At 46.7% G+C, this 24,588-nt stretch overlaps 3 protein-coding genes across 10 annotated transcripts in view; all 3 read left to right on the plus strand.

Moving 5' to 3' along the window:
* Positions 1-10,800, plus strand: part of TIMELESS (timeless circadian regulator) — a 73,449-nt gene extending 62,649 nt beyond the window's left edge. For all 4 annotated transcript variants that reach the window (XM_053297443.1, XM_053297442.1, XM_053297444.1 and 1 more), the window contains exons 27-30: positions 212-320; positions 6,234-6,276; positions 7,408-7,481; positions 9,390-10,800. In XM_053297443.1, coding sequence (XP_053153418.1) covers positions 212-320; positions 6,234-6,276; positions 7,408-7,481; positions 9,390-9,472 — 309 coding nt within the window. In that variant the 3' untranslated portion in view covers positions 9,473-10,800. The remainder of the gene's footprint in view (positions 1-211; positions 321-6,233; positions 6,277-7,407; positions 7,482-9,389) is intronic.
* A 1,775-nt stretch (positions 10,801-12,575) lies between these two features.
* On the plus strand, positions 12,576-17,833 carry APOF (apolipoprotein F). Its single transcript, XM_053298282.1, has 2 exons — positions 12,576-12,673; positions 16,611-17,833. Exon 2 carries the CDS (start codon positions 16,632-16,634, stop codon positions 17,664-17,666), a length of 1,035 nt encoding a protein of 344 aa, XP_053154257.1. The 5' UTR covers positions 12,576-12,673; positions 16,611-16,631; the 3' UTR covers positions 17,667-17,833.
* A 3,642-nt stretch (positions 17,834-21,475) lies between these two features.
* Positions 21,476-24,588, plus strand: part of STAT2 (signal transducer and activator of transcription 2) — a 61,281-nt gene continuing 58,168 nt past the window's right edge. For 2 of the 5 annotated variants that reach the window (XM_053298274.1, XM_053298275.1), the window contains exon 1: positions 21,491-21,666. The gene's annotated coding sequence lies outside the window, so the exon portion shown is untranslated. Of the gene's footprint in view, positions 21,667-24,588 lie in introns of all 5 variants that reach the window. The other 3 variants (XM_053298276.1, XM_053298277.1, XM_053298278.1) reach the window with 2 other exon arrangements.

Below are 24,588 nucleotides of genomic sequence, written 5' to 3' on the forward strand. Positions count from 1 at the left end.
ACTTTGGGCCCCCAGTTTTTGGATTACAACTCCCATAGTCCCCAGGCACAATGGCCAATAGCCAGGGATTATGGGAGTTGTAGGTCAACATCTGCAGGAGGACCAAAGTTGAGCAGCCCTAATATAGGGGATACTGGGAGCAGTAGCATGGTGCCCGTCTGTGGCTAAGAACTGGCATAATTTTTAATGATCCCCCTTTGACTTCCTCCAGGAATCTTTCTGGCGCATCCCAGCGAAACTCAGCCCAGAACAGCTGCGACGGGTGGCTGCTTCCATTACCCTACAAGAAATGGAGGAAGAGACCAAAGAACAGCCAGTTGGTGAGTAGTATGCAAGGAGAAAGATAACAGGGTGTGGCATTTCTCTGGAATGCTTTCACTCCCACAAAATATTCCTTTTAGAAAGACCATTTTGAAGGAGGAAATATCCCAAAACTTCTTGATGCTATACTAACCTGTTGCTACCACCTATCCTCCCCAATGATAGAACCACTTTCAGAAAACACCACCAGTAGCTTGATAATGAACGTGGACATGAATGAGAGAGCCAGAGACCAGTACTGAAGAATCAAAAAGAAATTTATTTACAATACAAAAAACACAGTTGTTTCAAGTTCTCATTTCTGCTAGGTTATTTGCAGAACTATAATCAGGCAAAGATAATTGCTTAGCTATTAATAGCTCTTTGCTAATTAACTTGAAGGCCAAACTTTCCCTTTAGTTTTCACAATATAGTCCAGCCAAATTAATGCTATTCTAAACCTAAGCTTCTCCCACTTGGTCAGATCCGCAGAGCTAGGTTTCAGGATTTTGCCTCACTGTTCTTCTCCTTGGTCCAACCTTTTTGCTCTCAGTTTTCAGCCATCTCCACACATCCAGAGACACAGTTTAGCAGCTGCTGCTTCCTGAAAGATTTCTCTCCCCTTCACAGCACACCTTCCCCACTGCTCACAGGACTCTGGGCTCTGAAGGTCCTCCTTCAACTCTTGACCTCCTAAATCCTTACCAATCTCAGTGCTCTTCCTCCTGGGTTTTTGCCTGTTTTACTTTCTTCTTTTTGCTGGCCAACTGTATGTCGCTCACAAACTTCAGTTAGTTCAAAATGTGGCAGCTAGACTGATCTCTGGGGTAACCTTGAGAGACCATATTATGCCTGTTTTAAAGCAGTTGCACTGGCTACTGATATGTTTCTGGGCAAAACACAAAGTGCTGGTTATTACCTTTAAAGCCCTGAACAGCTTTGAGTCCAGGCTACCTCAGAGAGCACCTTCTTCTGTATGATCCTCATTGCACGCTGAGGACATCTAGAGAGGTCTGTCTCCAGTTACCATTGGTACATCTGGTGGCGACTTGGAACTGGGCCTTTTCTGTAGCTGCTCCTGGCCTATGGAATGCACTCCCGGCAGATATCTGCAGTTTAGGCATGCTGTTGGCCTTTAAGAGAGCCCTAAAAACGTATTTGTTTGGCCTAGCCTTCCAAGGTTTTTAAATTGTTTTAAAGTGTCTTAATTGGTTTTAAATGGATTTGAATTGTTTATATTGTTTTAAGCAGTGTGTTTTAAATGGTGTTTGTTTTTATGTGTGTTTGAACTTGTTGTGCACTGCCCAGAGCCTTTGGATGGGGCGGTCTATAAATGTAATAAATAATAAACTGGTGCATGCTCCCTCCCTCCCAAGGTGACCTTCTATGCCTCTCTGGCCAGACTACCCCACTAATCTGCTCTGATGACTTGCTCCAGCCTCCTTTACATAGGTTTATAGTCTGAGCCTTTTTACTGGTCCAGAAAGTACCTTAACTGACCAGTGGGCTTCCAGTTCCTTTCTGGCCATTAATTTGCATATCTTTTCAATTCCTGATCTGCATATCCTGGGAGGTCTGCTTGTACCTCCTTTCAGCTGAGCTCTCAATAGCAGAACAATTGCCTCCTAGCCAAGCTGAGAAGCTAGTAAACAGTGTATCAGATATGTGACTTGGGTTCACCTTAGCTACTATCTTCCTTCAGCTTTTCTCTTTTCCCTATAGAACAAAACTATCAATACTGAGAATAATTGAGAACTTCTGTTGAAAAGCAGTATATAAGTAGTAGTAATATAAACTTCTTTTATACAATTAACCAATTAAATGTCAAACAAAATTTCCCCACACTGAGGAAAAGAGGTGATAGTCACTGAGGTTCTCTTTGTTGAAACAAGTCCCTCCCATTAAATTGCACAAGTATCAAGAATCCCTATTGGGCTGATTATATTGAGTCATTGTTTAGCCTGACTCCCCTCTCTGGCTTGCTGCCTTATGCTTTGCCAGTTGACTGTTTCGTTTGTCTGCCTTCCAACCTTCTTCATTAATAGCATCTCACCCCTCCTGTCCTTTATTCTCTGAGATATTTCTTCAGACCTTTCAACCCCCAACCCCGTCCTAGTTCCTTTACCTCCTGGGTTTTCTGTGTTCTTCCTTCCCCACCCTTCTCTCAGCACTTTGCCTCCTTCTAACAGCAGCAAGCTCCTTATCTCCCACTTAACATTTTGTTCATCATCCTTCACCCATCCCTTCTCTTGGGCTCCCTGCCTGTAGTTCTTGGTCTTCCTTGTCCCCGTTCCGACTCTGTCCATCCCTGCTTATCCATCCTTACTCCCCCCAGTTCCTTCCACTGGCAGACAACATGTTGGCCCTTTGATGGCTTTCCTCCTTTGCCAAGTTGAACCAGAATTGTTTGTCAAAATAGTACCACTGGACTTTTCTCCTTGGCATTTAGAGTGACCACCAACAGTCCATGACCTCGCAGCAGGTCAGTCTGGAGGGGGCTCAGAATGAGTAGCAGGCAATCTCTAGCATATTTGTGCACACCCACACTCTTCCATATGTAAAGATTATTTGACTTACACTGTTAGGGTTCTGCATGTGGCTTCAGGTAAGACCCAAAGAGACAAAACCAAGTGGCTTCAGGTCTCGGATGCAGACCTTCTCCCAAGGCAGGTTCAGAGTCGCACTTCTTTCTGTGCCTCAGTATCTGTTCCTGTTCCTAGATTGTAATGCACATGTGCTGCTGTAAGATGGGTGCTGCCATATTTCTACGTATTCTTATAGTGGTACTGCCAATGGAAAGAGGTTGATATACTTGTTTTGTGTATCTAAGCATCCCAAACCAGACAAAGCAATCAATACTAGCCCCCAACCTGTGGATTAATCAGTTACCCACCTTAGTGTTCTAATCCCCAGCTAGATTTATTGCTCTCAAAACCGTTATCTTGATGGCATGCCCTCTAGTGTTTACACAGGGCTTCTATGAAAGAGTAGAGTTCTGCTCAGTTTCGTTTCTTATTGGACATGTGAATTTGTGGAATTGGTTACAGTCTTCTAAAATTGAGTTATGTTTTCCTGTGTGGAAGGGGGAGGGAGGAAGGGTTCTGCCAGACTTGGTGCTCTGCCAGACTTCAGCTTCGGTCCATGCCTGATGGAATTGCAGACCCATGGAGGATACCAGGCTGCATTGTTTCCAGAACCTGTAATCAGGGCAAAGTATATTCCAGGCCTACCCAACTTGTGATCCACCAAGCAAGGCACAGCCCACTGTCCAGCAGCCATATGGCGTGACCCACTTGAGGGTGTACTAAACTCTGTTTTTGCTGCCTGCCTGAGACAGGGAAAGCTGTGTAGGAACACAGCAAGCTGCCTTATCCCAAGTCAGCTCACTGGCCCATCAAGCTCAGTATTGTCTACTTTGACTGGCAGTGGCCCTCCAGTATTTCAGACAGGAATCTTTCCCAGCTCTTCCTGGGGAACTGGGACCCTCTGCATACAAAGCATATGTCCTCTCACTAAGTTATGGCCTCAGCCCCACCCAAACACCTGGCAGGCTCTGCTTCACTTAATGAATTACAAGCCGGGTAGGCCTGGAAGGTAACTTGTAGGGGTGTGCAAGCTGGCTTGGTTCAAGCCGGGCCCAACGTCGAACCTCACTGGTTTGACAGGTATGGAGTTGAACTGGGCCCAGTTCAAGCCAAACCGGTTTGGAGCTCTGCTGTAAAAGGGAATCCGATGAGGATTCCCCTTGACAGTAAAGGGGCAGGGGGGCTTTCCTAAGTCTGTAGGGGTGGGAGGGGAGTAATTTAGTACTTACAAGTACTAGCTGTGGTGGCAGCAGTGCCCCCGCCCCCGCGGGCCTCAGGCCTGTTTCCAGCTTGGTTTGGGGCCCCTGTGCACATGCGGTGGTCATTTTACGGGGTGGGAGGAGCCCACCACCACAGCTAGTACTTGTAAGTACTAAATGACTCCCCTCCAGTGTTTCCTCTAATTTTTATCATGAGTGAGCGGAAAGAGTCTTGTTCTGGGTGGCAGTATCAAGGCACACACACACACCCTGTGAAGGAATTATTGCGTGCGCGTGCACAGACACACACAGACAGAAGGAATTAATGGACACATGCATGCACACACACTCCAGGACACACACACAGGGAAAGAATTAATGTGTATACGCGCACACCAGGAAGGAATTAATACACATGCACACACATTTGAAATTATTTATTTATTTATTGCCAAGGAATTAATACGCATGCACATGTACCAGGATGTGTATGTGTGTACTTTTAAATCTTTTTAATTTTTTAAATTAATAATCAAGGAATTAATATACACACATACATGGAAGGAATTAATGCACGCGCATGCACACACACCAGGATACACACACAAGGAAGGAATTAATGCGCCTACACACACACACACCAGGAAGGAATTAATACATGCACACATGCCTGTATGCACACACACTTTTAAATCTTATTTTTATATATTTTTTAGTAATTATCAAGGAATTAATGCACACAGACACACTCCAGGAAGGAATTAATGCTTTAAGTGGTGGGCTGAATTTGACAACAGGGTGGTTTTTTGTTGCTCTGTGTGTGTGTTGCTATATTATTTTTTAAACTCCAGCATTTTAGGATTTCAAGTAAAAACAAAAACAGCAAAGGTTGCCATGAGACGTGGTGCACAAACTTTTTCCCCCTTGCTCCCTCAACATCTTACCTGTTCTCTGGGCTGTCGGGGGCTGCATCCGCCATCTGCCTCCTCCAACACACCACCTCCGTCATCCTCTGGTTCCATCTGTAGATCTCGACAGAAGTCTCACGAGAGGGGACTTTGGCCTCCGACGAGACTTCAGATGAGATCTGTATCTGAAGCTGGAGCAGGAAGAGGCAGTGGTGGTGGCCGCAATGGTGGTGGCATTCCAGGTGGGGAGAGGGGAAAATTGGGACCTTGCTGGGGAGAGGGGGAAACCAGGAGGCGGCAGCAGTGATGGTGACATCCTGGCTGGGGAGAGGGGGAACCCGGGACCGTGGCGGGAGCAGCACTGCGTGCCTGGCAGAGACAGCTGCACAGGTGGGCTGACATTTTGCGCGCACACCTTAGAGGGAACACAGCTCCCTCCAGACTTAGCAAAGCCCCCTTGCTTCTTTACTAATAAAGGGGAATTCTCCTCACCGGATTCCCCTTTACCAGTAGAGCTCGGAACCCGCTTGGCAGTTGTTTGACTGAAACCAAAACCAAACTGGGCTGTGTCTATATTTTCAAAACAAATTAAATATAAAACAGAAAATCCAAAATAAAGCACAAAACATTTTATAACTTTTTAAAAACTATTTTTAAAAGCCTGAGTGAACATAAAGATCTTTATCTGGTGTCTAAAAGAATAAAGTGACGATGACAGGCCAGCCTCACTGGGGAGACTATTCCATAGAGGAGTGCTTACAAGTGCTGGGGGCAACTTGGCCCATGGAGGACTGGCTTCTGGATCGATAGTTGAAACCAATATACATGCCCTAAACGGAGACCAAATTAAATGGGCTGATCCCTTCTAATAGCATTTTGAAGTCCACCCTGGTTTAGAGATGATTTGGCATCTCCGGACTGTGACCAAGAACTGCTGGTCACAGTTCTGCCTGTAGTAAATAAAGACATAGGTTTGAGTCTCTGTAAATATACCTGTGATGTACAGTCTTTTTTGCTGAAGTATTCTCTGCAACCATAAGAAAAAGGCTTTGGTTGGGTGTTTGGGAGACCTGCTGCTTGGGAATGTCCCAGTACCTTTCTTGAAGATCCCTGTGCCTGGATAGGTGGGGGAATCTGAGGTGAGTTACTGCATCAGCAGTACCTGCCTCACCACAAAGCTGTTTGCTGAACTGGTTTGGAATTTTCTTTGCTTGACACACTTTCTCTCCTGTTGGTTTCAGAGGAAGAGAATCAAGAGGAGCCCCGGGGCCTTTTGGCAGAAAAGTGAGAACTGGAGCCTGTGTGGAAATTTTGGGGAGGGTGTGATAACATGTGTACAGAGCACACAAAGCTGAGAGCAGTGGCTTGCAGAAAACTAGTTGTTAGAGCAAACTCAGTGTGATTAAGTGAGTGCATGTGTGTGTAATAACAAACCCTACCTTTTTAAGGTGCATTTTTCTTTCCTTTAGAAATTTTGTTCATTTTTAGAGGATTGTGGAATTTAGCACCCCTTCAAGCTCAGAATTTTATACAGGAAAAGATGGGTTGAATGGAGGTCTGCACTTTCAGCTATTGATTTGAAAGCTACCATATTCTGAGCAGGTGCTCAGCACTACACTGATGGGACAAGCTGTTGTTCTTTTCTCCCTTTACTATAGCAATAGCAATAGCACTTACATTTATATACCGCTCTATAGCTGGAAGCTCTCTAAGGGGTTTACAATGATTTAGCATATTGCCCCCCAACATTCTGGGTACTCATTTTACCGACCTCGGAAGGATGGAAGGCTGAGTCAACCTTGAGCCCCTGGTCAGGATCGAACTTGTAACCTTCTGGTTACAGGGCGGCAGTTTTACCACTGTGCCACCAGGGGCTCTATGATAGCCTGCCCCATTGCCAGGCATGGACTACTCTGGCACATGGCTACATTCAATTGATGATAAGCCACTAGGATCATACTGATGTGTAGCTTTGGTTTTTCTCTTAAGTCTGTGATCTGATTGGCTTGTAGACTTGCATGATCTCTCTCATAAACGAAGATCCATGAACATAAAATTAAGGTGGGAATTGCTATGGTAAAATGGCCCGTCAGACAGTTTCAAAGAGAGCATTAAATGTTCCGCAAAACTTAGTTACCAATTTGATTCAGATCCCTATTCCATTCAAAAGTGTATCTGTTGATAGAAAAACTGACATGCCATCCACTCAAAAGTTTGTGCTGCTTAAGCTGGAACTCTTGAATTCTGGGGGTAGTAGTAGAAGGAAAAGAACCTACTGCTTGAAACTTTGGTCTAAAGCAGTGAGTTAGAGGCAAGAATGCTATGTGTCTCCCTGCATCCCTCCCCACCCCATGCTTGGTGTTCATCACTGGTAAAAATATCTCCAAGCACTTACTTTGTCATCCTCATTTGCAGGGAGGAGGCTATCCAACTTCCTCTGGGACCCAAGCGGAGCCGCTTGATCAATGAGGAGGAAAATGACAGCCAAGGTATATGTAGCCTTTTCTGCAGCCTGCAGGTTCTCCCCCCCCCCCATGTACTGTAGCCTCAAATCAGTGTGGTGCATTTGAGTATATAGCCTTTGGCAAGGCTCTGATAGGCAAGGACCTATACTATCTAACCAGGCTGATGCAAAAACTAAATTACAACAACAAATATTTATATACCACTTTTCAACTAAAGTTTTCAAAGCGGTTTACATAGAGAAATTACAAATAAATAAATAAGATGGATTCCTGTCCCCGAAGGGCTCACAATCTAAAAAGAAACATAAGATAGACACCGGCAACAGTCACTGGAAGTACTGGACGGCAGAGGGGTGGGAGAGATAGGGCCAGTTAGGCCAGTTATTCTCCCCCTGCTAAATAAAGAGAATCACCATGGTAAAAGGTACCTCTTCGCCCAGTTAGCAGAACTATCAATGCGTTAAAATTATTTCTCAATATAGATTTCCCCCTCACAGTATATTTCTAATGAATAGTTAAGAGTCCACATCCGATACTGCATAAACAGAAATGTGCAGAAGAGAGTTTCACTGCAGTTTTTCTCCCAGTGCCTTCTCTACTTCATACAAATATTTCTTCTGACTGTCTGCTGAATGCAACTCGCCAGACCCTAGAACAGTCTTTCCTGAACCGTGTGCTGGTATGCACTGTTGTACATTGGAGAAATGCTAATGTGCAAGAAATAAATAAAATAACCAGGTTGTCCGTCCATAGAGAAGGCTATCTCTGTGTCTCCGTATGGGTTACTGGCAGGAAAACCAGGTAGAGCAATCGACCTCAGCTGGAGGGTGAGTAATTCTGTGGCATTGGGTGCCACTGAAGTATTCGTCACTCACCATGCAGAGGTTGAGCCATCCTCGGAGCACTTGTCCCTTCTCTGCCCTTGCCTCTTGTTAGTATTCCTCCACTGGAGACAGGCCATTCATTAGGGCTTTCTTATGAAGATCTTATTTATTTATTTTTTTGTTCTATATTTTCATTAAAACCAATAATCAAACAATAGAGATGGCTAAGTAACCTCCCCACTTAGTAGAGGAAAAGGCAAGGCAAAAAGTCCTAGAACAAGCAGACAGATATAGTAAACAGATGAGAAAGACAAATGGCTAAGAATGGAAGAAGAAAAAGGAAAACAGGAGATAAGCAATTGGATCTTCTTAGTACTGGTGTACAGATACTCACCTGTCAAAGGGGACTGCCTCACTTTTGAGCCACTGCTCTGGACTTGCCCCTTTCTAATTGGGAGGCATGTCCAGAACCCCACAGAAATATAGGAGGCAAGTTCTCCTGAAGGTGGGTAATTCTTATCCCTACTTGCTTTGTGGGTGTAAGAGTGAAGCAGGCCTCCAATTTTAATTCAAGGAAACGTGTGCCTCTGCTGTTAGAGCCTTGGGAAACCCTGCCTAGATTTAGTTCATAAGAAAAAAGGGTTAATCCTTTGGTGAGCGTGGACAGTAGTGCAAGTTTGCTCATCCAGCTTCGCATGCATATTTTCCTCTCTCTCTTTGTTCTTTCGCTCCTTCCTTCCAACTAGTTTTCCTCAGAAACCTGAATATTTCATTTTGCTCTTTTGAAAATAACTTTCTAGCCTTGAGTGTGAACTTTAAATTCTGGACTAGGACCGGGGAGACCCGAGTTCAAATCCCCATTCAGCCATTATACTAGCTGGGTGACTCTGGGCCAGTCACTTCTTACTCTCAGCCTAGCCTACTTCAGAGGGTTGTTGTGAAAGAGAAACTCAAGTATGTAGTTCACCGCTCTGGGCTCCTTGGAGGAAGAGCGGGAGATAAATGCAAAATAATAATAATAAGTGGTAGCATGAATTTCTAGCATTGTTTCATTGCCAAACACTCTGCTCGCTCTTAATACATACAGTATTTGGCTTTGATACTGCAGACTCTAGTGAGGAGGAGGATGGTCCACATCCCACTGGCAAGAGGAAGCGCCTGCGAATTGAGGAGGACGATGACGAAGATTGATGAGTGGAGCCCCCAACTCCCAAAGCCAGTTACATCCACCTCCAGACCTTGATCTGCAACCAGTCACCACAAACAGAGAATTCTTCAAAGGACCAGATTGGAAACTGTCAGAATCCCCACATGCACAAACCATTCTTTCTTTTTAAAAAAAAATTTGGGGAGAGGACACAGAGACTTTGACTCCTGTACATGGCATGGGAGGAAGAAGAGTAGACTTTTGAGTGGGGGAGGAGTAGAATGGGGAAATAGGAGGTGGGACCTACTCCCTGGCTACTCCACTACTGCAATGTTACAAGCTGCGGCTAATATTGAAGCTGAGATGAGATGAATCCTCCGAACTGTTCCATGTTTGTAGATAACCATTGGATGCCTGCTCCTGAAGCGGCACTGCTGAACATTGTGGAGAGCCAATGAGAGCCATTGGAGACTAGGTTTCCAGGCAGAACTTGGAGGCTGCTGGCTCTTCACATCCTGAGGCTTGTGGATTTCCCCCACTCTTTCCCCTGGGCCTGGCTAAGGCTTCATGGCCTTGTGGATTTCCCCCACTCTTTCCCCTGGGCCTGGCTAAGGCTTCATGGCCTTGTCCCCTTGCTTATTCACATGTTGCCTTAAATACCTGCACTCACCCATTTCTATCTCTGCTACTCCTATTCCTTCTCTGAAAGTGGGAGCGGAAGCTGAAATCGCACAATCTCATTTCATGTCAAGCTTTGCAGCTGGGTGGTGTGGTGATGGGGGTGACTCCCCAAACTGCAGCTCTGCCGGGAGGAAGGGTTCCCATGTTGCCTTTTGCCCCCAGATGACCTGCCCCAAACAAGATGCCTCCATTGCCAGTTGCATCCCCTGTTGCAGTTTGCTGCTTTTGTCAGTCCTTGATTTCACTGTGTTTGAGCTGTTCCAGGCGGAGGCAGTGCTCCAGGAGTTTAGGGTTCGCCTCCCACTGTTCAGGGATTTTCCGCCACCCCACTGTCAGTAGGGTAATGTGTAATGTTTGTGTTATGTTTTTGATATTAAAAAAAACCACAACTTGGTTGAATCACTCTGAAGTCAGAATATTTTGAAGGTTCCTCTGCTGTGTCTCACATCACTGCTCAGAATAGCATCTGGGGAGAGAAAGAACTGAGAGCATTTGTGCAGGGGGTGAAGATTCTGTTTTGTAAACTAGCTGTTTTGAATCACTGTTTCTGAAACCGGCTTCAGTCCTGTCCTGATTCCCTTTCTAGGTTCTGCTAGCAGTGTCTCTTTTCATAAGCTGACCCACCCTGATCCAGGTCTGTTTTTCTCCTTTGCTAAAAAGATGGATTTATATAATAAATCTGCAAACCACAGTGTTTAGAAATCTTATTCCAGCCAAAACCGGGCCAAACATGAAAAAATCCGCCTGAACATGAGCATCTGCTACCAAAGAATGGAAAGTGAAACAAACTTTAAAAGAATGGCTTTGCCCTAAAGGGCTGTATCACAATAACTACAATTCAGCAAGGAAACGCCCCCAAATTCACCACTTTCCTCAACTGACACTTCCCACGGTCAAAGAGTTTCAGCTTAACCCAGTAAAACTGACAGAGACCAGTTGAAAATCAGCATGGGGATAGTTCTTTGCACTACTGGGTTTAATTGGGCCCTGGAAACATTGGCTCTGTCAAGCATTTCTGCTTTCTTGAGTGCAGTGGACCTCTTGAGCTTTCTCTCGTTATGCTGGAGTGTCAGCAGCAGGGCCCATTCTTTGGAAGTTCTAGATTATTTAATCTTCGCTCAGAATCTTCTGTCTCTCTGGGAAATGCGGGGGGAGGGGGAGATCGATCTCCATAACCTGTTTCCAGCATGGCCTTAGTGAGTTGACTCACAGTGAGCTGACTGATTGGACTCAAAACCTCCGTGAGTTGACTGATCCAATATTTAAAGCATTTATCAAAGAGTGGTTATAATTACAAAGACGATGGACTTCAGTCCCCTGCCACAACCTTACGTGGCACATGCATGTCAGAGCACATGGAGACCATTTTCCCTGAGAGCAAATGCAACAGATTATGTGCTAATCCTGACTGTTTGGTACTTGTGACCTGTGCCATTGTAACAGCAGCTTGTACACTGTACTCCTAGCTGCAACGCATAAGCAGTCGGAGAAGCCAGGCCATATGGCTTAAGCAAAAAGGGGGAAATTAGAAGGTCTCTAGTCTGGAGAGGGCTGTAAGGCAGAGGGAGCCTGTTTCTACATGAGGTATGTTCAGGTAGCCTTTCCATCATGCAGGGAGAGGCTGAGGAGGGGCAGATTAATTCTTACCAGAATTTCTACTGTTTTTAAAAGGTGCGTTTGCCTAGAGCTCAACAGTCCTAATCCTTTCTATTTCATCATTGCTGTCACTTTTTCTCATCCTGCTGGGGCACACTATACTCTTTCCCCTCTTCATTGTGTGAAGAGGTGCACCTCTTCTTCTCCTCCCCCCCCCCTGTGTGGGCTAGGAATGGCCCTTCCGCCACTGCCTGCCTTGATAACATAGACCGAGAGTGTGTGCATGTTGCTGCTTCATGGCCTGGGCCACCTGCAGGTGAGGTGGGGGTTGGTGGGCATGCCATAGGGTCCTTCACCTCCTGGCAACATGATGTCTTGGACCACCCCTGAGAGCTATGCCTCTCTCTGACCCTGATTCTTGGAGGGCTGGGGCTCAAGGAGCATTCACTCCTTTCACTCTTATCAGATCATCCCATGGTGCAGTAAGAAAACACTGCCATCCACACAGGAGAGTCCTTGGCTGTGGGAAGTCAATAGGCAGTCAACCAGCATTCCAGCCCTACTTCTAGCTGCAGAAGACAGTGTGGTGCTGACTTCTGTTGTGCCAGTAGAAGCAACCAACTTGCAGCAGTTAATCACACACACACACACACACACAGAGTTCTGGTCCATTGTGGCATTTAGTTTAGGAATCCCTAGTCTAGTTAGCTTCTGAACCAAAATGGGCCGGGGGGGGGGAATTGGCTGAGGAACAAGAATGAGTTGGAAAGGTCACACACACCACACTTGGAGCCCTTGCAAGGGAGGAGCAAATATTTGGAAACAAAGGCCAGAATTTGCCAGTGAAGCTGCATGTTGCAACTGGATCTACTGATAAGGCTGGCCAGTTGGTATATATGTGTATAAGCACCAACTCAAACAGCTGATTCTTGCCCTGGTGCTTTATATACACTTGCCCCTTTAAGCAGGTAAGCTGTTGCTTCTTTGTGGCAGGGGAGTGGGTGGGAGAAGGCAGGCATGTTAGCAGAGATGGGTAAAGATGTTTGTGGCCTTGTCAAGGGTACATTTCAGGGCACTGTTCTGAAGGGGCGAGAGAAGGTTGTGCCAGGCTAATGGGAAAGTCCCTCTTATTTCCACAACAGGGATCAATCAGCGGCTGGGGGCGGGGGGGGGAGAATCCACTGGCAAGCTGGTATCGTGTGGTTTGTTTCTGCTGAGCAACTCTGAGGAAGGGATGTTCATTCAGACCCCTGGGAGTTTCTTGTACAGACAAGTTCTCCAGCATACTCAATTGACTTGAGTCTGACTCATCTGTTGTAATTGCCCTTTGTAAGAAAACCAGCTGGTTTCTTTCCTAAGCACTGGCAGCAAAGTAATGTACAGTATTCTGCTTTGTCTTAAACTGCTGTTTCTGGTTACATCCCATTTTCTTGTTTACACAGTTCAGACAGCTCTGTTTGGACCTCTGATCTACATAGCTTATAGCCTTTGGAGCACAATCTTGATCTATTAATGCACCTCATTCATTCTGCCCCCACCCCCCGCCCCACCAAACATTTACACCACCCCTTATTTTTCTATGAGGTGGGGAAGGAAACTATTCCTTCTGTCTCCTGGTTTCAAACATCTTCCTGCTACCCTTTTGGGAATGTGCAGTTCAGCCTCTCAAAGGGCAGCTAAATAGCTTGCAAGTAACTGGGGGAAATAGCAAGCTGATATGTTCCTGCCAGAAAGGGCTTTAGTCATCTGTCTGAAACAGTTCTGCTGTAGCAAGTAGTCTGTTTCATGTGGCAGATGTGTGGAGTAGTTGGAGTTGGAATACATTCCAGAACTGGGAAGACCCAAGTTTAAATCCCCATTCGGCCATGAAACTCACTGGGAGACCCTGGGCCAGACATTTCTCAGCCTAACCTACTTCATAGGCTCGTTGTGAGGATAAATTGACCCAAGGCAATTGTGGCTGGAGCCACCTAATGGAGCAGTGCGGAAGTAACTTGTGTAGAGAGCAAGAGGTTGCAAGTTCAAATCCCTGCTGGTATGTTTCCCAGACTATGGGAAACTCCTATATTGGGCAGCAGCGATATAGGAAGGTGCAGGGGAGATGGCAATGGTAAACCCCTCCTGTATTCAAATTCAAATTTCTTTATTTCGGTCAGCGCCCAGCATGCCTCCTGTATTCTACCAAAGACAACCACAGGGCTCTGTAGTCAACACTGACTCGATGGCAGACTTTACCTTTTAATTGTGGCTGGGGATGATGGGAATTGTAGCCCAAAAACAGCTTGGGGTCCAAGGTTGAGAGCCCCTGTTCTAGGGGGAAAGTTGGTGCAAACTTGGCCTTCATCAGTCAGGTGTCATACTGTTTCTCCACCATGCCTTCTGATCTCGAGCAGTGTCTTGCCTAAACTCACTGTCTCCTCCCTATCCCTGTTTACCAGAGCAGCAAAATACCCTTATCTCATTCATACATGTTTTCAAATCTGCCCTCTGTTAAAGTTTGAAGACAACTTGTCAACAGAGCCCTATTTCCATGAAGGGCTTCTTTTAGCCAACCTCCATTGAGGGAAAAGGAATATATAATCCAAAGATAAATCGACCCCCAATCATTTATTGAGAGGAAAATTACTAAAGAAAGGCTTCCTTCCAGCTCTTCCCTGGCTGTTTCTGTCTATCCCAGATAAAACTGCTCCTCCCCTGCAGAAGATACAGAAAAGGAGAACCTGAGAATATTGAATGTCATCTTCTCGCTGAGGAATAGGCTCCTGTGTATCCATTCAGTGTGTGTATGCTACAGAGGAAGATGTATCCTAAAAGCCAGGGTAGCCAGACTTTAGTCTTGTGGGATTTACTTTGGTGGTGGTTTGTTGTTGTTTTTAAACGAAAACGTAAAATCCACCAAGCAGAGCCAGGTGCAAAATAGGGCTTCTGGGGAAGACAGATGCAAAATGGTGACTCCACTCCCCATGTGTGTTTCAGAAATTGCACATGTGGACACAGCTCGCCCACTCAGAAATGCACTTTTCCCTTTCTGCCCCCCTCCCCATTTCCCCTCTTAGTGCTGTCACTGTATGGAGGTAGAGCCACTTACCTATGAGCCATACATGGGGAGGTTCCTCACAGTGCCATGAAAAGCTGCCTCTCAGGGAGACAGAGAGGTTGGTTGGCCCTGAGTTTCATAGCTGCTGCACTGCTGAGGGGAGGGAGGCCGGCAGTGGCAATAGAGGAAGGGTGGGTGTTGGGTGGGCTCCTTCACGCTTCCCCCCTCTCCCATTTAGTTATTTATTTATTACACTTCTATACCGCCCCAAACTCATGTCTCTGGGCGGTTCACAATGATAAGACAGTTAAAAACACATATAAAACACATAAAAGCAATTAAAAACTAACAATTTAAAAACCAGTCATGGAATTAACAACCTATACATTATCAAGAAGCTGGGAAAGCCTGAGTAAAAAGATGGGTTTTAAAAAATATATTTTTTTAAATTGTCAGAGATGGGGAGGATCGTATCTCAATAGGGAGCGCATTCCATAGTCCCGGGGCAGCAACCGAGAAGGCCCGTCTCCATGTGGCCACCAGACGAACTGGCGGCAACTGGAGATGGACCTCCAGAGACGACTGCAATGGAGACTATTATATTCTCAAGCCAGTGCAGGGTAGTCCTTCACTAGTCATCCTCATGGCAAGTATAAAGCTGGTCTTGTGGTAGCAAGCATGACTTGTCCCCATAGCTAAGCAGGGTCTGCCCTGGTTGCATATGAATGGGAGACTTGATGTGTGAGCACTGCAAGATATTCCCCTCAGGGAATGAAGCCACTCTGGGAAGAGCAGAAGGTTTCGAGTTCCCTCCCGGGCAGCATCTCCAAGATAGGGCTGAGAGAGATTCCTGCCTGCAACCTTGGAGAAGCTGCTGCCAGTCTGTGTAGACAATACTGAGCTAGATAGACCAGTGGTCTGACTCAGTATATGGCAGCTTCCTGTGTTCCATTTGATACTTCTAGGCTATCTGTACTGGAGTTACTACAGATCAAGATTCTAATACAAAAGTCTACAGTGGGCCAGCAGCCCTATTCACATAACTGATCAAAAGCAACCACTTCATGCTCCTTTGTTACAGGTGGGGAACACAGAGGCTACAAGATGATTAGTATATGGCTAGAGACAATAGATTTGTGTTTTTGAGGGGGGGAAATTATTTGCTACATAAACTACTGGGATCAGGGACCCATGACAATCTACTGCAATCACCAAGTACATCCCAACCTATCTTCTGCTCACCCTTGTCCTAAATCACTTGTTCAAAGAGAGATAGCACGAGGGTTCATCTGTACAAGTGAATACAGCCTCCAATTAAATGCAACTGCCATACCCACCCACACCTAGCCCTATACACCACATCTCATTTGCAGCCTTGTATCCAGCAGAGGGTTATCACTGAGTCCAGCATTCTGATATAACAGGGGACACCTACATGCCTCTGGAAGCTGCCAGGTGGAGCACGAAGGTGACAGTTGTCTTGCTGTGCTTGCCTCTGCCATTTGGTCTACTGTCTCTAGACCTGTAGTTTTCATTTAGCTATTATGGTGCATAGCTGTTGACCGAGCTATCCTCCATGGAGCTATCCAAGCAGAATATGTTTTAACTTTGATACCAGTCCAGTGACCCCCTAAGGCAGGTTTGCATAAGGACACAGTAACCACATGTATTGGCTGCAGTGGTCAATAGTTGGGGCTGATGGGAGTTGTAGTCCACCATCTGCAGGAGGGCCAAGGTTGTTCAGCCCCGACCGAAGGTAAGGTGAGATCTGTGCCCCAGGCAGGCAGGGCAACATTGTACAGCCATATCAGAAGCATCTGAGTCCTCAGCAGGAGACATCTCTGGTATTAACTCCCCATTTTCAACAGGTCCCAAGGAAGCTGTCCAACATGTACCTGCCGCTGCCCATGACCCTGACTTTCTTTGGCCTCCTGCTGCCTTATGGACCGGAAGGGGGCTTGCTCCCCAAGGCTAGCCTTGCAGAGAGAGCTTCTGAAACCCACCAATCCACCTCTGACTCCAGCCATGCTTCTCTTCATACCCTGCTCAGCTCCATATCCCCCAAATCTCTCCAGTCCCAGTTGCCTCCGAAGGGCATTTCCTGTGAGGACCTGATGCCCGAAGCCTTAGAAGAGTTTGCGAGCGTGCCCCGGCTGTCTCAGATCCTCATTCAAGCGTCACTGGCACTTGCTCTGCAGGGTGCAGGCTGTAGCTGGCATGCAGAAACCCTGATCCTGCGCCTCTACAAGGAGCTGGGCGAGGCAGAGTCCAATGCCCTCCTCTTTCTGTTGGCAGGCGCCCTGGGCACAGCTCACTCCCCTGCTCCGAGCAACAGCAGCACTGCTGCCTTGGAGTTCAACTTGGAGCAGCTTGCCCACACACGGGCTTTGCGCTGCAAAGGTCTGACACCCATTCATGGCTCTTTCCTGCATGGCCAGGCACACCGGGTCTTCAAAACGTTTCCAGCAGCTGCTGCAGCTTGTCACCAACTAGGAGAGACGTGTGCTGGAGTGGCCCCCAATGGCACCAGTTCTTTCCAAGTGCTGGATCGAAATGGCAGCTACTTCCTGCCACGCCATGGCGCCCATTCCTGGCTACATCAGTGCCAGAGGCTTGCCAGAGGCCGGCGTTCCACCCCAGAGGACTGCTTAAGTGAGAGGGAGCACAATGTCCATTCCATTGTGGAGTGGGTACCTGGGGTCAGCACCTTTTACAATTTTGGAACCAGCATCTACTATGCAACCCAGGACTGCACAGACCTGGCAAAGGAGCGTGCTCTGGAGGGGGTCATGGACCTGGGTTTTGATATGCTGGGAGCTATGACAGGCGGGGCGAGTAGCATACTCGGGCTGGGTGTTTCTGTAGGGGCCAAAGCTGGTGTGCGCTCCTTGATCAACTACTACAGACAGCAAAAAGAGCCTTAATACATTTCCCCCCAACTATGATGGCCCAGTCACCATAATGTAGTTGGCAACATCTCTCTTTCTCCCTATACCAGGTCATGTGTCTCTTGCACTAAAATGAGATGTCTGCATGCTGTCCCTATCTGGTGGTTTAAGAACAAGCAACAATACAAATATACTACATAGCAGACCTTTCTCTGCTGCTTTATTTCCAGATAAATACACTTAGGCACCCAAGTGCCAGAAAATGTATCAAAGCTTTTTTACTTTGTAAGCTTCCCCCCACTATAGAAGTGTTTGGGAGAAGAAGTTTGGCCTCTTATACTAGGGCTCTATGGAACATCCCAGCAGTGATGAGTTTAAAGGGCTGGAGTAGTACTCAAACAGAATGTGGGGTCACCAGATTCCCTGTCGTCATTTGTTGAGTCCCTCGTTTCCTCATTTGTTCTGCTTGTCCATAGCCTAGTCTCTCTTTGCACTCTTCTTCTGTCTCCTCTGCTTATCTGCTTTTTCTTCTTCCTTCCGTGTGTACCCAAAGCTATGTCTACACTACCCACTTAGAATTGGATGGTGCTATTTGTGATCTGAAAACTTGCTTAGTCCCTACTGTGACATGAGTCTCAGGGCCAGCCTGTCCATTAGCAATAGCAATAGCACTTACATTTATATACCGCTCTATAGCCGGAGCTCTCTAAGCGGTTTACAATGATTTCGCATATTGCCCCCAACATTCTGGGTACTCATTTTACCAACCTCAGAAGGATGGAAGGCTGAGTCAACCTTGAGCCCCTGGTCAGGATTGAACTTTTAACCTTCTGGTTACAGGGCGGCAGTTTTACCACTGCGCCACCAGGGGCTCATTAGGCAGACCTAGGCGGTCATCTAGGGCACCAGTTCTTGGGTAGCATCACAGCTCCCTGGGTGGAAGCTGTATGGGCAGGGCCCACCTCCTAGCTGGCCACTGGTTTGCTTTCCTCCTCCTCCTCCTCCTCTCTACTCAGTGTGCTCTGTCTCTACTCCATCCCTGCCTTGCTCTGCTCTGTTACTACTGCATCTGCTTAAATGGGAGCCTCCATCCTGCTCCCTCAATTGCCCAGACCCGTAAGAGGAAGTAAGTGATGCGTGTGACAGTTGGGTTGGCTTGCCTGTGCTCAGCATGATTGGTCATGGAGGGAAATTCCTCACAGTGCCATGAAAAGCTGCCTCTCAGGGAAACAGAGAGGTTGGTTGGCCCTGAGGATCACAGCTGCTGCACTGCTGAGGGGAGGGAGGCGGTTTCAAACTGGCAATAGAGGAAGGGTGGGTGTTAGGTGGGCTCTGAGAGCCCGAGCTCCTTAACTCTTTCCCCTCTCCCATCATATCCTCAAACCAGCGCAGGGTAGGCTGAATCCACTGGTCATCGTCATGGCTCCAGTTAAAGCCAAGGCTCCACAGTGCTCAGCTGGGGAATGGGCATTGGGCACCAAAGTCAAACTTTGCCTAGGGTGCCAAAAACCCTAGGCCCTGCCCTGATGAGTCCAGCCTTCATCGGCTCAGCATTAACCACACTCAAAGCGCACAGGAATCGCTCTCAGAGTGGTACCTTACCCCAGCATGTTCAGGTTGTATGTGGTTGGAGGGACTCAGTGAAGCCATTCCCAAAATCAGAAAGCAGGCTAAGGGAACCTAGCCTGATGTCTACTGATCATCAGAACCACTGGGCTCATGGGCAAGCCTGGTGGTTCCAAGGCGGCTAGCCTGCATAATTCCCCCTCCGCTTAAATGAGGTTAACGGAGTGAGCGCTCCGTCAACCTCATTTTTTGCTCGTGTGCTGCCACAGAATGCGATGACACACGAGTAGACCCCCGACCAGGAGGCTGCAGCCAGCCTCCTGGCCTCGGGGGTCTCTCCAGAATGCCCCACATGCTCATGCGAGGCATCCTGGAACTTCTGGGGGCCGGGGGGCCTCCGATCCCTGCAGCCTCCACCGGCTCTGTGACAGAGCCAGCAGTCGTGTGGGCGGCTGATCCGGCCACCCAGGGCTAGGAGGTTGCTTGTCTGCAGGGAGAGTGGGCTAAGCTCCCCGCAGACCCACCAGAAGCTCTTCTCACTGATTGTGAGAAGAGCTTCAGTGTCTTTACTCTTATTTTCCCCACTACAGTAGACAGTCACCAAAAGCAGATGCAATGGAACAGTGTAGGCTGCAGCATTTCTGCACAATTATGCAAATATGTAAATATAGGAAACAATTCTTTTCTTTAAAGTGCCATAAATGAATAATTCTTGCCATTTTTCCCCCAAAGGGGCTGGAGCCTATGTGTTTATTTCAGAGTAACCCCAGGGGCACTGCAATTGTATGCAAATACAAATGTCAAACAATCAGCTATGAATTGTCCAGCACTGCCCACATTAGGGCAGACAAGTATTGACTTTTTTTAAAGTATTGAGGTGTTGTTGTTTTTGAGAAGGGGGCATGAATAGAGGAGAAAGAACATGAATATCTTTGTTTGAACATCTTTTATGTATGTGCTTCAACAATTTATAGAAGCAGAAATTAAGCTGTCTTAACAGCCAAAGCTTTGGCACCACGCCCTTTCTCCTAATTCTAGATGTTCATATGGTTATTTACAAATGGCAACACATGAATTCTGCAAATGCTGAAAGTCAACCTTACCTTATTCTTTTGTATCATGTTCTTACAATGCCTGCCAGCCTTACCAGGAAGCAATCACTTTGAGCAGCAGATACCAGAAGGGAGTCCCACTGTTTTCCCACCTTCAACCTAAAACTGTGCATTATTAAAAAAAAAAATTAAAAAATTAAAAGGTGTGAAAGATGGGGCAGGTTTGGTTTTTTTGTTTGCTTAAGGTGCAAGAACGTAAAGAGAGGCCAGCAGCGTGTACAGGTCCAGCATTCCAAATGCATCCCAGAGCTGTATGTTACGGCAGGGTTTGGCCCAGGATATGTTGTTGCTGCCAATGAAAAAATCAAAATGGGGGTTTCAACTCTTGGGTGGAGGGGGAAGAGACACCCAATACAGTAACCAGCAGACAAGTTGCAGCCTTTTAATGACAAGCTAACTCTGCGGGGCTGGAGACAACTGCCTCATTCATCTCCTGATCCTTTCCCTCACTGCTACGTACACTCCCCACGGCAGAGACCTACCTTTTTGCCTGTCTCATGATGGAAGTACCCTTTACACTGACTAAACTATATTAGTTATAAGAATATTCCTATCGAGTTTCATGAAATCTGATTTGTGGATGTTATGTTTGTGTTAACAAACCTCTGACACGGGGAGTGGGGAAGAAAGAACAATCCTCCACTCCTTTTAAGCTGCGAATCCTAAACATCCCTACTAGTGAGTAAGTTCTTTTGCACTCAGTGGGACTTGCTGAGGTAAACATGCATACAATTGCATTGTTTGTTGCATTGTTCACACTGAGTGAAAAGATGATCCACACAAGCAAGCTCAGCGCTTGAGGACTGCAGTTTCATGTGATGATTATTTTACATGTCTGAGAACTGGTACAGATGTAATACCACAGATCTCGTGCAGAACCTCTCAAAACGCAATGCTTTTCAGAATTCAGCAGAACTACTTCATGCATGCATAGCTGCCAGTTTTCTCATGGAATCCGTACTGATGTTAAAAGACGTCCACACATTACAATACACGCATAAACCAGGTCTATGTTTCCGGAGGCGACGCTTAACCAAAAGGTCGAAAGTGCTCACAGTGGGCCGCCAATCACATTCCACTTCGACTACATATCCCAAGTTAGGCTCCGCCTGCATTGCTGACATCATTCCTGGGAAATCGAAATCGCCGACTACCCGACCCGGCTCTTCCCTTAATGGTCTGTCCGCCCTCCCTTTCTGGACGCGGCTTCGAGCGTTTCTACCAATCAAACCATGGATGGGCGGGGCAGCCCTTCAGCACCCGCCTCTGTAAGTGGGCGGGGACTTGAGGAATCAGTCCCTTGGAAGTAGCGTTTCGAAAAAGGGTGTAGGGGTCTTGCACGCAGCGGATTTGCACCGGTAAGAAAATCCACACGTGCTAGGTTGGGGTTGAGGGCAAGTGGAGGGTGCTGGGGGTGGGCTTGGAACCTCAAAGGAGCATGCCTGGGAGTCGATTCTGGGACAGCATCAGGAGAGGGGTGGGGGTAACGGCTTGCAGCCTCGCCGGAGGGTCTGTCCTGGGGAGTTGGTGTCCAAGTGACGTAAGGTGGAGGGTACAGAGGAAAGGAGATGGACGTTGGCACAGATCGAAAACTCTGGGCAGAGTTGGGTAGTGCTTGTTGTGGGAAGCGGAGTTCAGGAGTCAGTTCCATTAGTTTATTCCCATACGTCATCATAGATCATTGTTACCTCTTTTTGCACGATTTTGCAGTCTTAAGGGCAGTGCGTAAAAGGTTCAGGGGCAGGTGGTCGAGTTACGAGTCGCGTCGTGTCGTGTGGATTGGTATACCATAAAATGGGTCTCTCTCAGTCCCTGGCAGCTGGAGAGGGAAAGCTCGTGTTTCCCTTATTACGTGTGTATTGCATCTTTTCTTCATGGAGTTGGGTTCCATCCCAACCTGTCAGCCGTCCAGCTACTGATCGGATTCAGATCTGCTTGGCTTTTTAGCATGATTGATTTATATGCGCCATTCAGCGTTGCCCTGGATGCAACAGGAATTAATTATCCGTATAGAAAACTTAAGACGAAGCCCTTAAAAAATACAAGTTAAATACAGGATATATCTGTATTGACTCAAAAGGAAGAGGATTCTGAATTTAAGACACACACACACACACACACACACACACACACACCCTAACAACAAAGAACTTTGAAAAAACTTAGCCAGGTACAGGTAAATACTGTACAGCAAGCCCATAGTCACAACCTTTCTGTCTCCCTTCCAGGCACAATTTAGGCTGCTCACACTCAAAATCACTTACCTTGGACTGGTTACCTTCCAGCTCATTATTCTTATTCCCAAAATTGCTATATGCTCTACCAGAATTAAAACTAGCAAGGAGCATTCCCAGCAGTATTCTCTCCTAGTTTTTTTTCAATCTGTGTGTGGAAGAGTTTTGTTGTGAGCGACAGTATTAAGGTGGTGTGCGTGCACATGCATTCACTGTGAGGACTTCCTGATTCAACCTGAGCGAGATCTAAAATGAACTGAGTGGACATCCAAAAACGTTTGAGCATGTGCATGCCTTAGAGGGAACACTGTTTCCCAGATGGGGTTTTTAGCTCACTTCTCTGCTGGAATGGAGGGTGTGCATCAGCCGGATTTGTGCCAAAGTCTGTGCGAGATATTGGGGAGCACTTCACACACAATTTGGAGTTTTCATTGCGCATTGGAGTGGAGCCAGTTTATGACCAGGGTAAAAAAAAAATCCACTTTTTTTGTGTTGGTTCTGGGGGCAAATTTGAACTTGTAGTAAAGCCTGCTGTCTGGGAAAGCTCCTGGAGCATTTCCAGATGGGGCGTTTAGCTCGCTTCCCCTCCAGAGTGGAGGGTGTGTGTTCACATATTGGCCAGATTTACCCCAAAGTCCCTGCGAGCTGTTGAGGAGTACTCCAGACACGATTTGGGTTTTTCATTGTGCATTAAGAGTGTAGCTCGATCTATATTCGGGGTTAAAAAAATCCACTTTTTGCGTTGTTTTGGGGGGGCAAATTCAAACTCGCAGTAAATTCTCACAGTAAACTCACAGTAAAGCCTGTGAGGCACACTAGGGAGAAAAGGAAAGGGAGGAAGAATCAGGGAAAGTCAGTGGACTAGTTGTCAGAACAGGACAGTGGAAGGATCCCTCCACGCTCATTCCCATTAAGAGTCACTAATTGTTACTGGAGTCCAAGAGTAGATTTGTTGGTTGGCAGCTGGGCCAAGCAGGCTGATGGAAATGGTCTTCCATTTAACTATCCTACTGTACAAAATCAGAGTGGTTAAAAGAGTGAAGTGTAGCCTTCCCTACGCCCTTGCAATTCATGTGGAGATTGAATCTGAAGTGGAGATCTGACTTTGTTGTGTGGGTGGTTAATTACTGCTTTGTTTCTGTTGGAAGAGCATTCTTGAGGCTATCTGCGTATTTCTTTCTCGTCTTGAGCAATACACTCGATTAAACTCTTTGTCTCTGAGTACACCCTCTTAGCTGGCACCCACTTCTCCCTATGTGAATAGGTGGCAGCCTAAATGGCGGTATGCAGGGGTTACATAAAGCCTCTGGCTGCAGTGAGAGCATATTCTTTTGTGAGAGGACTTCAATGTTTCTCCTCACACCCCTCAACAGTGAGAACCAGCCCAGAAAATATCAGTTGATTTGACTTCCAGGCCAATACCTGGATGTGCATTGATCTTTGCCGAGGGAAAATATGGGGGTTAAAAATGTTAAAATGAATAAATGAACAGTTTGGTACACTAATGTTTCTGTGGAGAAGACAATTGTTAAAAGGAAATTTCCTACCTAAGTAGAGAGAGCCCGGCCACTGTTACCCATGCCCTGGGAGGATCCAGATTAGACTCCTGAAGTGCTTTTTCGTAGGGTGCCTTTTGAAGACTATTTGGAAACCAAAATTGGTTCAGAATGTGGCAGCTAGACTGCTGACTGGCACAGGTTGATTGACACATATCTCAACAGTTTTTAAAATGGCGTCACTGGCTCCCTGTGCATTTGTGGCTCTAGATTCAAGTGCTGGTTTTGACCCATAAAGCCCTTTATCACTTGGGGCTAGGGTACCTCAGTGTTCCCATACAAACCCACCTGTTCACTGAGATCATGTGGAGAGACCTTCTTTACTTGGAGAGGTTCGGCAGATGGTGATCAGGAATTTAGATCTTCTCAGTGGTGATACCCTGGCTTGGAAGGCCCTCCGCAGGATTATTTGCCTGGTGTAGACATACTCTTGTGAGTCTCAGGTATCGGATAGAAACTTTTTGCCTGTGCTGCTGCTTTATTGATTTTG

Source organism: Hemicordylus capensis, chromosome 2, assembly GCF_027244095.1.
Source record: "Hemicordylus capensis ecotype Gifberg chromosome 2, rHemCap1.1.pri, whole genome shotgun sequence".
In the NCBI taxonomy this organism is placed as follows: Eukaryota; Metazoa; Chordata; class Lepidosauria; order Squamata; family Cordylidae; genus Hemicordylus; species Hemicordylus capensis.

What these genes read in the sequence shown, in the direction of transcription:
- APOF (XM_053298282.1), top strand. Translation starts at nt 16,632, where the DNA reads ATGTACCTGCCGCTGCCCATGACCCTGACTTTCTTTGGCCTCCTGCTG.